We start from the raw sequence: 20,051 nt of genomic DNA, 5'->3' as shown, positions 1-20,051 counted from the left end.
ATTTTTTTCTTTTCGAACTGAATAACTGATGCTTTGGCTCTATTTCATGAATAAACTATATACTTCCATAATTAATTTGTTAAAAAAGCTATTTTTCATATATCAAATTTGAATTTTCGTAGAACTCTAATCCGGACAGATTGCGCAATCTGGCGAGTGGCCGCTCGGTGTGCAGACATCTTGCTATCGGACGTCACATCGTAAAATGCCTATAAAAACCTGTTTATTTAAAATTTCGTCCGCAAGTTTCTAAAGGTATAAATTTCAGAAATGGCACTTTGCTACGCCAAGCCAAAGATATACATAACGTTTGAGGTTAGATTGTAAGATGATTTTATTGCTTTTCTTTCTATGACAAAAGAAAACTCGTAAAAATTAGAATGTGCTGAAACTTTTTTTTTTAGATTTTAATTACTCTTAGCGCCAATTGCGACGCACTTTATTTCCGTGCGCAGTATGCTGCGCATACACGTTTGCAAAAACCGGAAATGCGGGACTCGTTTGTTCATTATTTGCCTGCATTGTTCATTTTCATTTATCTGCGATATTCTCTACGTTTACTTAATGTCTACATTGTAGATAAGAACAAAGAAATGTAATTAGTGAAAAAAAGGTGAAAGTACGAATCCGTCAGCCCGATTAATTCATCGTCCTTTTAACCCTGGTAAGTTCTTTCTAGCGGCTACACAAAATATAAGATACATTTTGATATTTTAACTGCGTACTATTTGCGGGATTTCTTGATCCAGGATACAAAAAACAATGAGGACTCGTAATTAATGCAAAGCAATCAATCAATTTATATTACAAAAACTATTGATTCGTCAAGGTTTAATGAAAAAATGGACTTTGAGATATCTTTCCCTGAAAACGATGGACGGGCACTGAAATTAGCATTTGGGAAATAATTCGCTATTTATAGTGAGTCGAGGAGCATAGGAGAGTGAAAAGTCGCTCAGTTGTGTTTTTGAACCAAGTATTTTGAGTTTAGATGGGTTTGCATCTTGTATTTTATTCATTTTTTTGAACCGGAAAATCCTCGCAGTATTGCAGGTTAGGTTGATCGGCCGATATGGAGTCGATGGAAGGGCGACTCGTAGCACAGGCCTTGAATTACCATGGTCAACAGTTGCAGAAAGTGTGGGAGAGCGATCGCAACGAAAGTGAGCTTGCAAAGCTCAATCTCAAAGAACCTAGCTTTGAAATTTTTCAACAGAGACAAAAAACGCTCAGGTACTGATTTTTCAAAAATATTCTCAAAGAACTAGGCTTCCTTTCCCCTCATCCGGATGTAAATTTCTCACTTTTGAAATCAAGAGAGCCGAGACACGGGGAATCAAATGACAGAAACGGTAAATTCGAGTTGTCAAAAGCAAAAATGAGCTAGAGGTTTTCATAAAAAGTCCAAAATCATGAAACTTAAAAAGTTACTACTCAAAGAAAGAAAATTTAATAGAAGGCAGAAAATATAATGGAGAAATAATGGATTTTAAACGGAGTTAAGTAAGTGTTTTTTTTATTTGTCATTATTTTTTAATTCAAAATAATTAAATAGAAGTGAAGAGTAATATCAATATTATTACTGCAGTGAACGATTGAAAGTTTGTATTCAGTATTTAAATTAACATTTCCACGAAATTAAAATGCAGCTTGCTCTGGCATAATTTTCTGTGTCATTTCATACACTATCGGCGGAAGTTTGGCTTTCGAGCTCTTGCTAAAGTGCCTTAATTTGAATAATATTAACATATAAATTTTGCATTCGTGCGTAGAGAAAAAATTCGAATTTTTTTAAAGACCGAGGATAAAAGGGAGATGACAGTGAATTTATTTTTTGACCAGGAATTTTACCAAATTTTAAGAATGACAATGTTCAACTTTGATTTCAACCTTTTTTTTTAGATAATTTTTCAAATTGTGATTTTTATAAATGATTATATCATTCAGTTTAGAATGCTTAATTCGAAAATCTTTTACTTGACAAATTTTCCATTTTAATTTTTAAATGCATATATTTTAATTTAAAGAATTTTAAAATGCAGTTTTAAAGGCTTAAAAATTAGAAGTTTTTAAAATCGAAGGTTTTTTTTATAAAAAACAGTTTTATTTTATCAACTGTAAATATAAGTAAATAAATTATTTTTAAAATGGATCTGTATTCTAAGTATAGAAATCTGAACAATAATTCATTTGTCCAAACAATTCTAGATCCGTTCAAAATTTGAGAGTTTCCAGATTGTAACTGTTTCAATCCGAAAGTCTTGATAAGAATTGAAATTAATAAAACATTTATTCCGACAATTTTATTTTTCAATAAAAAATTTCATGATTTATCAATAATACATTTTTATTTCAGAGTTTCAGGTCATCCTTTATATTATTTTTATTAATTTTTTTAGTCATTAAAAAAAAGTGAACGTGCTTTTTATTATTTTCAACTAAAAAATAAATCCGTAATAGTATAGTCATAATTAAAGGTTTTTATTAAATTAAAAATATTATGAGTCTAAATTAAAAAATTTTTATCCCATTTAGTTTGAAATTTCCTAATGTAGAAAAAGAATAAGTGTTTAATAATTAGCAATATTTCACTGTTCATTCAAGACGAGTAAATTGAAACCAAATATTTAAAAGAAAACAATTTGAAAAAAACTTGTTTTACATAGAAAGCTTTGAATCTTTAAATTTTCGAAGAGCTTAAACTTTTAGCGTTACAATTTTAATTGTTCTATTCAAAAAGTGTTTAATTTATTAGTGAGATTGTTAAATTTTGACGCACAAATAACAAGTGAACGCTTATTATTTGTAGAAATAATTTGAGTGATTTTAAGAGATATTTAGAAGTTTTGAAACGATTCAAAATTAATTAAAAACTTAAAATTATTTCAAGTAATTTAAACGAAGTGAGTTAACATTTTTCTCAGAACTTCTAAATATATTTTAAAATTAATCGAAATTTCCTACAATTTTTGAAAATCCTGCAAATTAAAAAAAAAAATGCTTAAAATCTTTCATAATTTTTAAAAGTGAAAAATCCTTATGAATTTTCCTAAGAACCTTAAGAAAATTTTTCATTCTTTTGCAGTCTTTCAAAATTCTTTAAAAAAATTATAAATTTTGTGTTTGAAATCTGCAAAAATCTACATTTTATTTTAAATTTGACTGTAAGTCTTTGAAATTGTTTCAAGTGCTAAATTTAATTCGAATCTTTTTTCAACTTCAAAATTACTCTAATATTTTTACAAATAATAAGTGTTCTATTGTTATTTATAAATTCAAATTAATTTTTTTTTTAATTTGCAGGATTTTTTAAAAGTTATATGAAAAATTCAATTAATTTTTAAATATATTTAAAAGTTCCGAAAAATAAAATTCAACATTTATTTTGAAATTGGAAAAATTTAAAACCACTTCTAAATTTTTCAAGATTTTGAAATAACATTTTTAAGCTTTTGAAGCATGCCTAGAATATTTAAAATAAAAACTTTGAATTTAAGAAATGTTAAGTTAAAAAAATTATTTTTCAATTTTTAATGTATATTTAAAAATTAATTTGTTGATTGTTTATTAACTTATATGGAAAAATGTTTAGAATATAGTTTGATTTCTTAAATTCCATTGGCCGTGAACAATTTTTTTTCGATAGACAAATTATTTATAACAAAAAATTAATGGTTGAATCCTCAACCAAAACAGATTAATTTTCTACTAAAAATGAATTTTTTATGTTAAAAAAATGTATTTTCAACAAATAAAAATGATTTTTCAACGAATTTATCAAAACCATAATTTTAACAAAATACAAGAGTTATCCAAAAAATAGTTGAACTTTCAACTTGAAATGGATAAATTATCAACCAAAATGTTTAACTGAAATTTTTAGATGAAAAAATTGTTTTTAAAAACAACAAATTTCAACAATATAGTGAAGTTTTCAACCAGAAATATGAATTTTTATTTTAAAAATTTATTTTTCTACAAAGAGTTAAATTTTCCACCCGAAAAAATTTTAAAATAAAAATCAGTCGAGTTCAACTAAAGAATACGAATTTTCAAAAAAATAGTTAAATTCCCGACCAAAACGGATTAATTTTTAACCAAAAAAGATCAATTTTCGAGCAAGAAGTTTAATTTTCTATTAAAAAAAAAAATTAATTTTTAACCAGCATTTTTAACCAAAAAGAATGAATTTCCAACCAAATTGTTGAAATTATTAACTATAAAAGACAAGTTTCCGACCGAAAATAGAATAAATAAATTTTCCGATAAGAAAACTAAATTTTCAACAAAAATAAAAACTTCTTTTTTCTACGGAACAGTGGAATTTTCAATACGAAATTATGAATTTTTAAGAAAAAAGTTAATTTACAACCAAATAGTTGAATTTTTAACTAAAATGATGAATCTTCAAACAAAACGTTCGTTTTTAAGAAAACAATTGCACTTTCGACCTAAAAGTATGAATTTTCAACCAAGAAGATTAATTTTCTACTCAAAGACGAATTTTCAACAAAATATATGAATTTCTAATTAAATAGTTGATTTTTGAACTAGAAAATACAAGTTTTTCAACGGAAAATTGAATCCTAAAATTTTTTTAAAGAAAAAAATGACTTAACGAATAAAAATGAGATTTGAACTATTTTTTGAAAACCAGAATTTTCAACAAAATATATGAATTTTCTACGAAATAGTTGAATTTTCAACTGAAATGACGAATCTTTAACCAAGAATGATTTAAATTAAATATAAAAAACAGTTAAATTCAAGTGAACGAGACGAATTTTCAACAAAGCAGTTGTGTTTTTAATCAAATCTTTTAAAATATTAATTTTTTAACAAATTATTTTTAATTTGCTACCAAATTTTTGTATAAACATTAAGAACCAAGAAAGGTTTTTAATTTAAAATCAATAAAAGTTGTATTCTACTAAATGATACGATTTTGCGACAAAGTAGTTAATTCGCGACCAAAACGGATTAAATTCGAACTAAACCGTTTTTTTTTTTTTTACCAAAACAGATAAATTTTTAAACAATTAGATAAATGTTCTACCAAAAAGATGAATTTTCGACAAAATACATGAATAAAAAAGAATTTTGAACACAAAAATCACCTGGAATGATGAATCTGAAAAAAATGAATTTCCAAATACAAAAGAGTTGAAAATTAAGCTAAACAGTTCAATTTTCAACAATAATCAAATAGTGAAATTTTTAACTAAAAAAAAAAAAAACAAAACAAAAAACATTTACAGTCAAAAATGGAAATTACATTTTCAGTTTAAAAAAAATGTTTAGCGAAAAATCAAAGAATTGTGACACTGAATACATCTAATAAATTATTTTTTTATTCGAAACCAATTTTTCTTTTTAAAAAAAGTCTTTTTCATTTGAAAAGCATCATTGCTTGAAAAGTAATAAAATAATTTTTGAAGCAATAATAAAAAATATTTTTATCAATATTACTGAAATGTATGAAACAAATGTATGAACAAAGATTTTAAAAAATGAAAGTATTTTCACATTTTAGAAATATAGCGAGCAGAATTTAGGGGAAAATATAAACAAATATCTTATTTAGCAAAATATTGTAGAGACTTATTTTTAGATGAGTTCAAAAACTTAAAAAAATGTTAATTATTTTCAAAGTTATTGCAATTTAAGTAAAAAATCGTGATTTGACGTTTTTCTTCTGTTATCTTTTGACCAAGGCACTTTAGCAACAACTCAAAAAATTGGCGTGTAGATAAATTTCAGAGGTACTGTTAATCATTTTCAGAAGTTTAAAAATTATTATTTTACTCTGAAAAACTCGTAACTTTTATCGCATAATGAGTTGAATTTACTGTTTCGTTCAATTTCTTCCCCGTTTCTCGATTTTCAACCCGGAAATCAAATTCTCTTTTTCGAATGTGAAAAAATGTCAACCGAATGAAGCACGAAACACTACAAAAAAGTTACAATATATTTTCATTATTACTTCAATATCCGAAATTTGATTCCTGAAGTGTTGTATTTTTTTAAATTCTTTGTGTAATGAAAAAATTCAAATTGGTCACTAGTTTGAAATAATTACTTATATAGCCCTCTTATTTTAGATATAATTTTGAAAATAAAAGTAATTTATGAGTACTTATTTTTTGAGGAATATCAAATAAAAAGATATTTCTTTTCTGCACAGCTTGGCTGACATAGGAAAGAGGCTGAAGCTTCAGCAATTTATTGCAAAAAAGGCCAACGTTCTTTATGACAAAGCCAATTTGGAAGCCACGGTTGAAGCAACCAAACCACAACTTGGTGGCCCAGGTATTATCAATAATATTTATTTCACGATTTTAAAGAGCATCAATAAATTTCTCATAAGAAAAAAGACGTTTTTATCAATTTTATTCAGAATTGTCAATATTAGACGAATCGAGTTGAAATTAAAAAATTCTCTTCACAATTAGCTACAGAATGAAAATTAATCATTATTTTTTTTAATATCACCCCAGTAAGTCTGTTTTGTGAGATCCTAAAAAACCTCATAAGTGAAAAATTGGGATTTGCTAGTTTTTGCCGCTAGTTATGATTTTTTGCGTTTTTTTTAGCACAAATTGTTTCTAATATAAAAAATACTACTTTCTACTGATAATTTGATGTTTACGTAATTTTTTTAAAACTATTATTGTTTTGTAGACATTTTTTCTTAGAATAGAGTTAAATTCACGGTTTTTGGAGAATTTTTTCAGCTTATTTTTAACTTTTTAGTTACGTCGAGGCAATATTTAATTAAATTAAAAAAAAGTGTTTCAATAATTATTATTTATAGAAATATTTTCTTAGAATAAAGCGAGAAAATGGCGATTTTAATTTTTTTTAATTTTAACTTTTGTGTTCTTTTTTATGTAGTGATATAATAATCAACGTAAGTTAAAAAACAATTGTTTAAACAAATTATATTAATGCTAGATTGTAGCATTTTTTCATTTCTTTGTTTAAAATTGTTTTAAAATTGTATAAAATTATTATTAACTATTATTATTATAAATTATTTTTAATTGTTTAAAGCTTTTATTGTTTATAATTATCTTTTCTTAGAATAATGCTTGAAAGTTTTGGGGCCTTTTTACTTTTTAGCTAGGAACTAATAATAAATATTAATATTAATTTAAATAAAAAAGCTCCCAAGAAAAATTTACCTTTAATATGATCCATAAAGAAAATTTGAAGAATATTTTAAAAATTTGCTTTATTTTAGGAAAATATTTTCAGAAAAATGAGTGAGATTGTTTACAAATAAAATAATTTTCTCTATTGTTTATGTATTATTTGTTTGTAGCTAAACCGCAAACAAGAATAAATAATTTTAACTATTATTTCTGTTAACTTCAATTAATTATTACCTCACTAAGTAGAAAGTTGAAAAACCCTAGAAAATTACAGAAGAAATCCGCAACCTATTTATCAATATTATAGGAGAATGTTAGTTATGTATATATAGTTATCAATTTAGTTATAAACAACATTTTGTTTAAAAAATTAATACTTCAGAAAAAACTGCAACTTTCTAGCATTATTCAATGTTAATGTTATTAGAAATAATAATAAATAGTTTTAACAATCCTGTTTATTAAATTAATTATTACCTCACTTTTAAGTGAAAAGTTGACAAGAATGATAAAATTACAAAAAAAAATCCGCAACTGTACGTAGAATTATTATACAATATAATTTTAAACAATTGTGTTTGTCAAATTTGGTTAATTTTTACCACGCTTTAAATCAAAAGTGAACAAAAAGTACAATATTTTAGAAAAAAACCTCATTTTTGAAGGATTATTAAAAATAATTAAAAATGGTTGTGTAACATTATTTTTACTAACTTGAATTATTATCCCACTTTAATTGAAAACTGGACAAAATGTGAAAAATTTTGAGAAAAAACTTCAACTTTCTAGCATTATTCTAAAATAATATCTTTATAAATAATAATAAATTGCAGCCGAGTCTGTGCCACTTTTTGGTCAGTGTAAGTTTGAGATTGTCAACTTCATCTATTTCCGCAGAATTGGATAAATTTTCCTGATCAAACTTTTTTAGTCCTAATTATATAAAACGTCCATTTGAGAGTAGAAAGAGTGACGCCAAAGTTAGCCTATTTTTTGAACCTCCCTAGCGACCTGGGAAAAAAATATAAAAATATGTTACTGGAATCAAAGTATTCGTAATTAAAAACCAAAATAAGCATCGCTCTTCGTTTTTTTTTTTTTTAATTTCAAAAGATTGTCCCTATTTAGTGGTTGAGAAGAACCCAAAAAAAATAAAACTAGAAAGTACTGCTTATAATAAAATCATTTTTCATTGTATTTTTTATATAAAATAAAAATTACAAAAGTAAAATCACGTATTTTTTCGATTTTATAGATAAAAATACAATGAAAAATCATTTTTTAATTAGTGGTAAATTCTAGTTTTCGAGTTTTTGGGGTCTTCTCAATCCTTAAATGGGGGTAATTATTTGAAATGTTCGTAAAACAAAAAGCGTTGCATAATTTGATTTTCAATTACGAGTAATTTGATACCTGTAACATATTTATATATTTTTTCCCCAGGCCGCTAGTGGGGTCTAAAAAATAAGCTAAAAACAGCCTATTTTGGCGTCACTCTTTGTTTTATATTAAAACATTTATTTAGATTTCAGAGCGTGTACGTGTACAAATTTTGTAAATAAACAATTTTTAATTGGAGATTTAAGCAATCAATTAATGATGTTTAATCTATCTAGTTTAAGGAGAAAAAGGTTTCATAACAGTTTTTACTAAAAATGTATTTGAATACTTCCGAGATACGGCGCTTCAAAAATAAAATTAGTATTATAGTGTTAACCGATTTTATTAATCTTAAACTGCGTATAAAAATTATAAAAATCAAAATTATGTGAAAATGACATGGAAAAATATGTTTTCATGTCATTTTTTAATGTGGTGCTATATGTTCCATTTTCTTGAATTTGGTACGTTTTGTTAAAGCGCAAATAAGTCGCTGGGTGTGTTACACCCAGTATGCCCTTTAAGATTTAAGATCTCCAGTTACGTAAAAAATATTGACATCCATGCCAATATTAAAATTACGAAAAAAAGAGTTTTTTTTTAAAACATATTTTACTAACTCATCAAATTAATAATTTCTTAAATTATTTAACTTGTTCCAATAATTTTTAGAACTCTTAATATTTAAAAATTTTACATATATTTTTAAGTAGTTTGTTTTTAATATGAGAAAATAAGCCCGAAGGACTTGGTTTTATTTAAATTCATTTTACGGTAAACTATTGTCCAATCTTCATTATTGCTGAAAACATTTTCTTGTCCTAAAATTTCAAAATGCACTGTACTTGCAGAATTGTACGCGACTATGCCAGGACTGGATTCGTTCGTTCCAATGGACAAATCTCAGCGTATTCGTAACTTCTTAGAGGTAATTATAAAAAAAAATCTCGTCTTTTCGAGTAAATTTCCAAATTAAAATAGTATGAATAAAATAATTCTATTTACTTTCAGAGTTTGAGTGTGGGCGATGTAATTTACGCACAAGTAAAGGGGAAAAGTGCGGCTGGACTTCTTCTGAAGATTCTCTGCAACTGTAGTGACTGTCCGAGAGTGGTTTCCGACATCGGTATCAAGGTAAACTTATTTTCTTTCGAAATTGCCACATTTTCTTCTTTCTGATATTGTTCCTAATTTTCCAGGATTTCAGGAAATATATAATTTCACGGGATTTTATAATATTTTAGTGGATTTTAAAGAATTTATTCGGACGAAGTGCCGTGTTTTGTAGGATTTCAAAGTATTTTAAATATTTCGCGGAATCTTTTAATGATTACTTGAAATTTCTGATTTATTTTAATAATTTAAACGGTTTTAAAAGCGATTGAAGCATTTTAGGATAAAGAATTTTCCAGCATTTCGAAAGATATGGATCGGTTTTACAGGGCCTATAAGGTTTTCAGAACTCTTAAATGATTTCACGGGATTTTAGAAGGATTTCAATGATTGTAGGTTTTTCTTCAACGCTCAAGTAATTTTAATAAATTATTTATTAATAAATGAAAAAGATAGGAATAAATAAATATATATGTATATTTATATGACCACTAGAGTGTAGACATTTACAAAAATTTCACGAGATATTATTTATCGCCAGATGTATAATATCTGGCAATATATAATCACCAGATTTTATAGAATTTCACGGGATTTAATAATAATTTATTCGATTATAAAGAATTTATACAAGAAAAGTGAATTATTACCTGGGGTTTTTAAGATTTTGAAATTATTTTTTGTAATTCGCTATGAATCATGGTAGCCGCTGGACCGGCAAACTAGGAATTTTATGAGACCGGGAAATAACAGTGAATTTATTTTTTGATCGTGAATTTTACAAAATTTTGAGAATAAAAATTTTGTCCAACTTTGATTTCAACCGTTTTTTAAATAATTTGTTAAATTGTGATTTTCATAAATTCCTATATCATTCGGTTTGGAATGCTTAATTTAAAAAATCTTTCACTTTAAAAATTTTCCATTTTAATTTAAAGAATTTTAAAATGCAGTTTAACATCTCAAAAAATTAGAAATAAGAAGCTTTTCAAATCGAAGATTTCTTTATAAAAGAAAAAGTGGCCGCTGGACCGGGAAACCGGGAATTTTACGAATTTTCAGAAGGAAAATCTGCCCAAGTTCGATTTTAACAGTTTTTTAAATAATTAAAGTGCAGTAAATAAATTCAGTAAATATAAATAAATAAATTATTTTTAAAGTGGATCTGTCTCAGGTCTCAGGTCTTTCTTTATATTATTTTTTATATTAAATTTAATAAATAAATTTATTAATATATTGTTTATATTAATTTGGTTAGCCATTAACAAATGTAAACGTGCGTCTTACTATTTTCAACTTAAAAATAAATCCATAATAATATAGTCGTAATTAAAGGGTTTTAGCAAAGTTAAAATATTGTTTGAATATAGATATTTCATTTTTATCCCATTTAATTTGAAGTTTCTTAATGTAGAAAAAGAATAAGTATTTAATATTTAGCGTTACACTTTTAATTGTTCTATTTGAAAAGTGTTTAATTTTTAAGTGAAATTGTTAAATTTTGACGTATAAATAACAATTGAACACTTAACATTTGTAGACAAAATTTGAGTAATTTTAAGAGGTCTTTAGAAGTTTTGAAAAAATTCAAAATTAATTGAAACCTTCAAATGATTTCAAGTAATTTAAATTAAGTGTTTTAACATTTTTTTCAGAACTTCTGAATATATTTTAAAATTAATCGAATTTTTCCTACAATTCTTGGAAAATCCGGCAAATTAAAAAAAGAATTCTTAAATACTTCCAGGTTCTTCTTTGATAATTTTTTAAATCTCTTAAAATCTTCTTAAACTTTCTGTTACAATAATTTTTCAAAGTGAAAAATCATTTTTAATTTTCCTAAGAATCTTAAGAATTTTTTTTTTTTATTCTTTTGAAGTCTTTCACAATTCTTAAAAAAAAAACTCTACATTTTTTGTTTGAAATGTGCAAAAATCTAAATTTTATTTTAAATTCGGCTGTAAGTATTTGAAATTATTTCAAGTTCTAAATTTAATTCGAAACTTTTTAAAACTTCTAAATATCTCTTGAAATTACTCTAATTCTGTTACAAATAATAAGTGTTCTATTTTTATTTATAAATTCAAATTTTAAGGATTTTTAAAAATTGATTCTTTAATTTAGATTATTGAAAATGTTAACGTGGATTTATATTTTTGGAACTTAATCTGAATCTTGGATATCTATAATTGATAAAAGTTCTAAACTTTGCAGTTTATTTGAATTTCATTTAACATTGTTTAATTGAAAAGTGTGAGTACCTTCCATTTTGTATGCGTACATTTTTGAGGATTTGAATACACCATTTTTGAATTGAAAAAGTTTTAAACTTCTATTTTCAATGTTGGAAATTCAAGGGTTCCACTTTGAATGCTTTAATTTGTTGTTTATTACGTTAAATGGAAAAATGTTTAGAATATAGTTTAATTTTTTTAATTTCATTGACCGTGAATTAATTAATTAATTCACTTGAATTTTTTTAATTTATTAAATTCTGCTTTAATCAATGGTTTTTTTAAAATTCGTAAATGTTTTTATAGAATTGGTCTTGTTGATTAATTGATAAAATAATTAAACGTTTCAAAATATTTTAATGTTTTATTTGTCCAATCCCTTGGAATTGTAAAGAGCTTTAAAAAATCGCAAGGGATTTTAAAAGATTTAAAATATTTTACGTTACTTTAGAAGATTACGCAGAATTTTTTTTTATTTCAGTAATTTAATGAGATTTCAAAGGATTAGAAATATTTGGGGGTATTTTAAAATATTCCAAAGCGTTTTCAAGGGCTTTGGAATATGTCAAGGGATTTCGAAAGACATTAAAGGATTAGAAATATTTTAAGGTTTTTTTTTAAAGTCTGAAATTTTCAAGAGCTTTGCAAAATTTCAAGGGATTTCAAACGATTTTATATGATTTGAAATACTTCCGGTTATTTATAAATATTACAAAGAAATTTTTCATTTATTTTAGTAATTTAATGGGATTTCAAAGGCTTTGAAATATTTGGGGGTATTTTAAAAGATTCCGAGCATATTTAAGGGCTTTCAAACATTTCAAGGAATTTTGAAAGATAGCAAAGGATTCAGCTTAATTTTTACGAATTTTATTTAATTCTTCTCATTTCCATTATATTTTTCTAAATTGACTAAAATTGTATTGAAATTAATTAAGTATTTTCGATTTTAAAATTGTTCGAATTTATTTGAATTCTTTTGAATCTAACTAGAATTTTGTTGTATTCATTAATCATGTCTGGTTATAAATTATTAGGATGTCAAAGCTTTGAAGAGATTTTAATTTTTTTCAATACGTCCTGAATCCTTCTCAAATCTTTTATCCTCGCCTTAAATCCTTAGGCAATTCATCGAATTCTTTTAAATTCCCTTGATTATCTCTAAGCTAATTTCAAATTTACTGAATTTAATTGAGTTTTTTTAAATGGTTTTTAAAACATCAAATTTTTTAAAGTGATATTGAGTTTTTATGAATTTCCTCTAATTCTTCTCCTGTACCTAAAATTCTTTACCTTGAATTGTTTTGAAGGCTTAAGAATTTATTCTGAATTGCCATTTAGAAATTTTAAACGGTGAAAATTACAGTGTTTTTTTTTTATAGAAGTCTCATTTTTTAGTAAAAAAGTCTATCCAGTCGTTTTGAATTTCACTTGATACTACATGATATAATTTTCATTAAAAACATATTTATCCTCTTTAAAATTTCTATAATTTAAATTTTTAATTAAAGTTTTGAATGCGCAATTCTGAAACAGTTTAATATAATATTTCTAAATATTAAGCTTTGTTTCTAAACAGTTTTCAATTTAATAATTTTCGGTGTAAATATAAAACAATTTCTAATTGAAAAGCTTAAAATTTTATATTTCCAAACATTGGAATCATATTACAGCAATCTTGTTTTGTATTTTTGTTTTAATTTTTAGTTTTGAACGTAATATCTTAAAATTCTCCGATTTTTAGTTGCAGATTTAAATAATTAAGTCATTTCAAATCGAAAAGATTGGAAAATTTCATGAATTTAAATAATAATAATAATATAATTTTACATATATATAAATGTGTGCGTGTACATTTTAGGCGATTTCAATTCGACATTCTTAATTATTAATTATGGTTTCAAAAAAAGTTTAAACATGATATTTAAAAATTCGTTTTATAATATACTTTTAAATTGTTTATATGATTGAAAATCAATCGATTTTTTGCAAAAAGGTTTGGTGATGATTATCGACTTCTGAAATGGATCATATGTGTGAAAAAATTGTGGGCTTCGCAGAGAGTATACTTTTTTCTAAACCGAGAGAATGTCTCGAGTCGAAAATTAAAAAAATACAGGGTGTCCAGACCTTGAAAACCTGGAATTTTCCTTGAATTTTTTTTAACCTTGAAAACCTGGAATTTTTTGAGACCAAGAAAAACCGGGAAATGACAGTGAATTTTCTTTTAATGTTAAAACTTAAACGGTTTCAATTTGAAGCGGTTAGTCATTACACAAATGTGAACGTCTGACTGAAAGTTTATAAAACATTTTCAAATTTAAAATAACTTAATAATAATATATTCTAAATTTTAAAGGATTTTAATAAATTTAAAATATTGTTTTAGTCTAAATTATTCAGTTTTTAACCCATTCAATTTGGATTTTTTAATTAAAAAAAAAAGATTAATTATTAAATATTTAGGAATATTTGAATTTTTATTTGAACCTAGTAAATTGAAACAAAATATTTAAATGTAAAGAATCTTTAACTGTACTGTTTGACATAGAAAACCTGGAATCGTTAAAATTTCGAAAACTGCTTAATTTGTAAGTGAAATTTTAAAATTTTGATGTATAATTTACAAATGAACATTTGTAGAAAAAATTTGAGCAATTTTAAGAGATATTTAGGAATTTTAAAAAGATAAAAAATTATCATATAAATTTTAGAAAGTTTTCTTAAAATCTTCCAGAATCTTTTTTGAAAATTTTGTTTAAATATTTTAAAAAACTTTTTAAATATTCTCTTAAAATAATTTTTAATTTTCATAGGAATTTTAAGAAAATGTTTTTATTCTTTGGAAACAATTCTTAAAAAGAATCTAATTTTTTTGTTTAAAACTTGCGAAAATCTATATTTTGCTTTATATTAGGCTATCATTTCAAGTTTTACATTAAGTTTGAATCTTTTGAAAACTTCTCCATACCTCTTAAAATTACTCAAATTTCGCCTACAAATAATAAATTTTCAATTGTTATTTATACACACAAATTGTAAAGAAATTTTATAAAATTTGCAGGATTTTCTGCAAATTGTAGAAAAAAATTTAATTCATTTTGACAGATATTTAAAAGTTCTAAGTAAATTTCCAAAATAATTTTAAATTTAAAACAAATTTAAAACAGCTTCTAGATTTCTTAAGATTTTGAAATAAAAGTTTGAAGCTTTCCAAGGATGTTTAAACTATTTGAAAAGAAAATAATTGAATTTCCAATTTAAGAAGTGTTTAGTTAAAAATGTTTCAATTTTTCAATATTTGATGTTTCTAACTTAAAATTCCTTAAAATTATATAATTTTGAAAATTTTTGTAGTTCATTGATTGATTTTTAAATTTAGAACATTGAAAATGATAACGTGGAGATATATTTTTTTATATTGAAAAATGTTGGTAACTTCAATTTTATACGCGTAAATTATTGAGCATTTGGATACAACATTTTTTTACAAACTTTTAAATTTCAATTTTTAAAAGTTCGAAATTTAACAATTCCCCTTTGAGTGCTTTCATTTGCAGCTCTTTTTGTATTACCTCAAGTGGAAATTTTTTCAGCTTTAGTGTTCCATTCTTTTAATTTCATTGCCCGTAAAAAATTGTTGCGATCCGGGAATTTATTTTGTCGATTAAAACGGCCACCCTGATTTTGTAAGTTTTTTTATTTCTTTTTTGTTGATATACAGGGTGTGATAAAAGTAGCTGTCAAGGTCATTCCCGTAGTAACATTTAACAAAGAACCTGATAGTGACATTAGTTTTAAACTTGAGGATGACCTTCATGGTTGTTTCAAGGACAACTTTTTTAAAAATTTGAACACCTCTTTTTGATACCGGCAATTGAAAGAACTGAAAATTTTACATTCTAATAAGTCAAAAAGGGCCGTTTCCATTTTTTAAAAATTGTGAAATTGAAACAACCATGAAGGTCATCCTCAAGGTCAAAACTAAGGTCACCATCAGGTTCCATGTTAAAATTTACTATGGGATGACCTTACCCTTTGTGAAAAATAGCTCGCTTAATTTAAAAATTATGTAAATTGTTGGTTGAAAATTTCCATATTATTTCAGTTTAAGAATTAGAATGAGCCATGGTCATATAACGGAGTTTTCAAGCGTTTCACCATTCGATTTTTGAGTGTACACAACATTGCAAAACATTACTAAAAATTTCAAAAGGTTTCATATATTTTTTAATCTTTTAAAGGATTTTGAATGTTTACAAATATTTCACGGTTTTGAACGATTAAAAATGTCGTGTACACCAGATTTAAAATATTTCAGAACAGTTTTACAAAGCTTTTAAAACTTTCAAAAGATTTAAAAACGTTTCGAAGATTTGAAACGATTTTAAAAGGTTTTAAAATGTTTTAGAAAGTTTCACTAAGATTAAAAATAATTCAACGTTTTGAACGAAAAAAAAGATTTTACAAACGAAGGTTGCAAGGATTTCAAAGATTTGAAAAAGGAAATTTAAAAGATTTCACAACATTTCCAAAGATTTGAAAGATTTGAAAAGAGTTTACACAGATTAAAAATATTTTAATGATTTCAAATGAATGCAACAAATTACAGAAATATTGCCACAGATTTCATAAAAATACCATAAAGATTTCAAAAGAATACGAGAATTCGAAAGATTTCCGAAAGGTACTGTAAACCAGATTTCAAAACATTTTAAAGAGTTTAAACATTTTCAAATATTTCATAAAAAAGTCAAAAAAAATTTACAAAAACTTCAAGGATTTTAAAGATTTTAAAAATTTACAATCACTAAAAAATTTCAAGAATTTTCACAACCATTTTTCCATTATTTTTTGAAAATTACCATTTTTGAAGATAATATTAGAATAATTTGTGGTAATGTTCCCAATGAGTTAGGGAATAAATAAACCACGTGAAGTTTTGGGAATTTTCCCACTTAATTGACCATTTTTACTGGTTTTAAGTTGAACATTACCCGAAAGGGCACTTTTCCTCAACCTTTGGTAATTTTCCTCTAGAAAAAACGTTTTTTCAATATTTATGGAAAATTACAATTTTTGAGGGTAATATTACCATAATGTACAATAAATTTCCCAATGAGTTGGGAAATTAAAAAACTCGATGACGTTTTGAAAATATTCCCACTTTTAAGATAATTTTACTAGTATTAAGTGGAAAATTACCTGAAATCTAATTAGGGAATTTTTCCAGAACCATTGGCAATTTTTCCTCCGAAAGTTAGAAAAATCTTTTCCTACCATTTAAGTTATTTTACCAGAATTAAGTGGAAAATTACCCGAAGTATAATTAAAGAATATAAATATAATTAAAGATGTGCCAATTTAGTTAAAAGTTTAGTTGTTTGGTTAAATGTTGACAAATTTTATCAAAAATTCTTTTTGTTAAAAATCAATTTTTTTTACTAAAAATGTAGATATTCCATTTTGGTTATAAAATTGATCTTTTTCAGTTAGAAAATCATTCATTTTGTTGAAAAATCGTCATTTTGAGACAAAAATCCAATTGTTTTGGTACTAAATACATATTTTCTTATTGTAAATTCAACTTTTTTTTTTAAAGTTCGTCTTTATGACATGAAGACTCAACATTTTGGACAAGACCTTTTTTTCTTTATTGATTAAACCATTTTTTTGTTGGAAATATCAACTTATACTTTTTATTGAAAATTCATTTTTTTTTTTTAATTTTGTATCAAATTGCTTAAAAATTTGATTATTTTGTTGAAAATTCTCTTTTTCTTGATTGAAAAATAATTCTTTTAACTAAAAATGTAATAATAAAATTTTACATTAATAAATATTAAATTTTTGTCAGTTCTGTTATGCACAGAAATGTGACATTCGTCATCACTGCCCTTCAACTGAAACTCAATTTTTATATTTTACAAAAATTTAAAAAGATTTCAAAGTTTTCAAAGACGGCTTATGTTCGTAAAAAATTAAGAATTTATTTGTGGTTCTGCTTTCTTTAAAAATAGGGTCATCCACAAATTTTTTTTGCCTTTTAGTTAAATTTTTTTTTATAAACTTTGATTCTCAAAGAAATTAAATGTGAAATATAAAATAAATTTGGTTTATTTTATAATTTATAATAAGTGATTGAAAAGTGACAAAATATCAATCGGAAATGTCGATTTTCTGAATGAAAATGTGGCCTAAAAGTGTAATAACGATTTTTGTTTGGAGTTTAAAGTATTTATTGGATATTAAAAATAAGACTTCATCGCAAACAAAGGATTTTAGATGTAATTTACATCTTATACAGTGAAAAAAAACACATTTTTTGCAGAAAATATTTCTCTAACAAAAAACAATTTTTCTACTAATTATTGTGATTTTCAATATATTATGAACTCAAATGGACTGATTTTGAAGCAAAAATGATACATGAAATATTTACTATCTAAAAATTTAATCTAAAACGTGTGTTACACTTCGTATTTTAATTTCAATTGTCTATTACTCGTATTCTTTGCATAATGTGGATAAAATTTGTCGCCGCTCAAATGAATTAAAGTTTATTTAAGCTTATAATGCATTGAAACTTATATGAAATAGTGAAATAAGTGTGTTTTTTTAAACTTTTTTGACAAAAATGTGTGTTTTTTTAATGTTTTTGACAAAAATGTGTTTTTTCACTGTGAAAGATGGAAATTCTATCTAAAACGTTTTGTTTTTGATGAAGATTTGTTTTTTAGTATTCAATCATTGTTTTAAATCTCACAAAACAATCTTAAAGGGACTTTTTTTCAAAAAGTAAAATACATCTTTAAAGTTGTATCTACTCCGTCTAGTTCCCTTTTTCGGCACCAGGTGGCGAAATGGTCGACCACCATTCCCAAAAGGTATAAATAATTTTTCTGAATTCTTGACAGAGGTGTTCTCACATTTAGGCTGAAAACACCAATTTCAGCGTTTTGTTTTATTTCCATTTTTTATGAAAAAGCGTGAATCGCCCTGCTTATTTACAAGCATTTGACGACGTGCTACGGCACATCAAGATGGCGGAATTGGCGCGACAGAAATAGAAATTTAGCCCTTAAAGGGCACACTTCCGTAAAATTACATAAAGAGCATACTGGATATTAGGTACCCAAGGGTATTCAAACGTGTGCTGTGCCGACGGTATCTGATAATTTTTTACAAGAAAATCAATATTTAATCTATCTAGTTTAAGGAGAAAAAGGTTTCATAATAGTTTTTGAAATTTATAGTAGTAGTAGCGCAATGAAACACCGTACTTTGCGTGATTAAACGATTTACACCATAATTTTATTATCAGTGACTTTAGAGCAGATACTTTAAGATGCAAAAATAAACATTAAAAAAATAGTGGATGGCCCTATTGATTTTCAATAAAAAATTAAATGGCTAATTTTTTACATATATAACCAACGGTTATTTCATTATTTCACGTAAAAAAAACAGGAGACCTGGAAAAAAAAACTGGAAAACACCTTGGGATTTCGTCCCTAAGAATCATTGGACACCCAGAAATAGTATCTTCCCCGAGAAAAGTACCCTATGAACTGGACAAAAAGCACCCTTTGGTCCCTATATTTTATCCTGCAGGGACTGTGGTGAGGTCTGTTAAATTTGGTTTGTTTTTGTTACACTCGGCAGGCCTTGATATTGAACACGGCAACAGTGCCGGCGGTGGACAAGAAGGACGTGACTCGGGAGTACGTGGTCAACGATATGGTCTGTGTCTGCGTGACGGAGGTAAATGTTGAGGCTGAACGAGTTGTTGCAGCCATGAACGTTACTCCTCGTGAAGGTCAAGCTCCACATCCGCCTCTGGGCCTTGTGGACAACGATGAACTACCTAGCGCTTACAAGTGAGTAGCTGACTATCCCTCAACTTGCACCAATTTTAGAATCAAATTCCAACGTAGATCCTTAAAGGGTGCACTTCCTTAAAATTACATAAAGAGCATACTGGGTGTTCGAGACCCAAGCGTATTAAAACGTGTGCTGTGGCGACTGTATTGAAGACTTACGAGATACGTCGCTTCAAAAATAAAATTAGTTTTATAGTATTCGTTGCCAAGAAGGTATTTATTCTAAAAAATAAAGGCTTCAATTCAATGAAAAATGAAACAACGTACGTTGCGTGATTAAACGATTT

General features: G+C 25.5%; 1 protein-coding gene across 2 annotated transcripts in view; it reads left to right on the top strand.

The window, feature by feature from the left end:
• The first annotated feature begins 490 nt into the window (after window positions 1-490).
• LOC117167112 (tetratricopeptide repeat protein 14 homolog) overlaps window positions 491-20,051 on the top strand; it is a 65,007-nt gene continuing 45,446 nt past the window's right edge. Inside the window, exons 1-7 of one of the 2 annotated variants that reach the window (XM_033351769.1) lie at window positions 491-664; window positions 750-976; window positions 1,046-1,233; window positions 6,185-6,309; window positions 9,386-9,462; window positions 9,546-9,668; window positions 19,547-19,761. In XM_033351769.1, the coding sequence (XP_033207660.1) occupies window positions 1,073-1,233; window positions 6,185-6,309; window positions 9,386-9,462; window positions 9,546-9,668; window positions 19,547-19,761 (701 nt within the window). In that variant the 5' untranslated portion in view covers window positions 491-664; window positions 750-976; window positions 1,046-1,072. The remainder of the gene's footprint in view (window positions 665-749; window positions 977-1,045; window positions 1,234-6,184; window positions 6,310-9,385; window positions 9,463-9,545; window positions 9,669-19,546; window positions 19,762-20,051) is intronic. The other variant, XM_033351768.1, reaches the window with a different exon arrangement.

The sequence above is a fragment of the Belonocnema kinseyi genome, chromosome 2 (assembly GCF_010883055.1).
Source record: "Belonocnema kinseyi isolate 2016_QV_RU_SX_M_011 chromosome 2, B_treatae_v1, whole genome shotgun sequence".
In the NCBI taxonomy this organism is placed as follows: domain Eukaryota; kingdom Metazoa; phylum Arthropoda; class Insecta; order Hymenoptera; family Cynipidae; genus Belonocnema; species Belonocnema kinseyi.
This window is presented reverse-complemented; position numbering and strand designations above follow the sequence as displayed.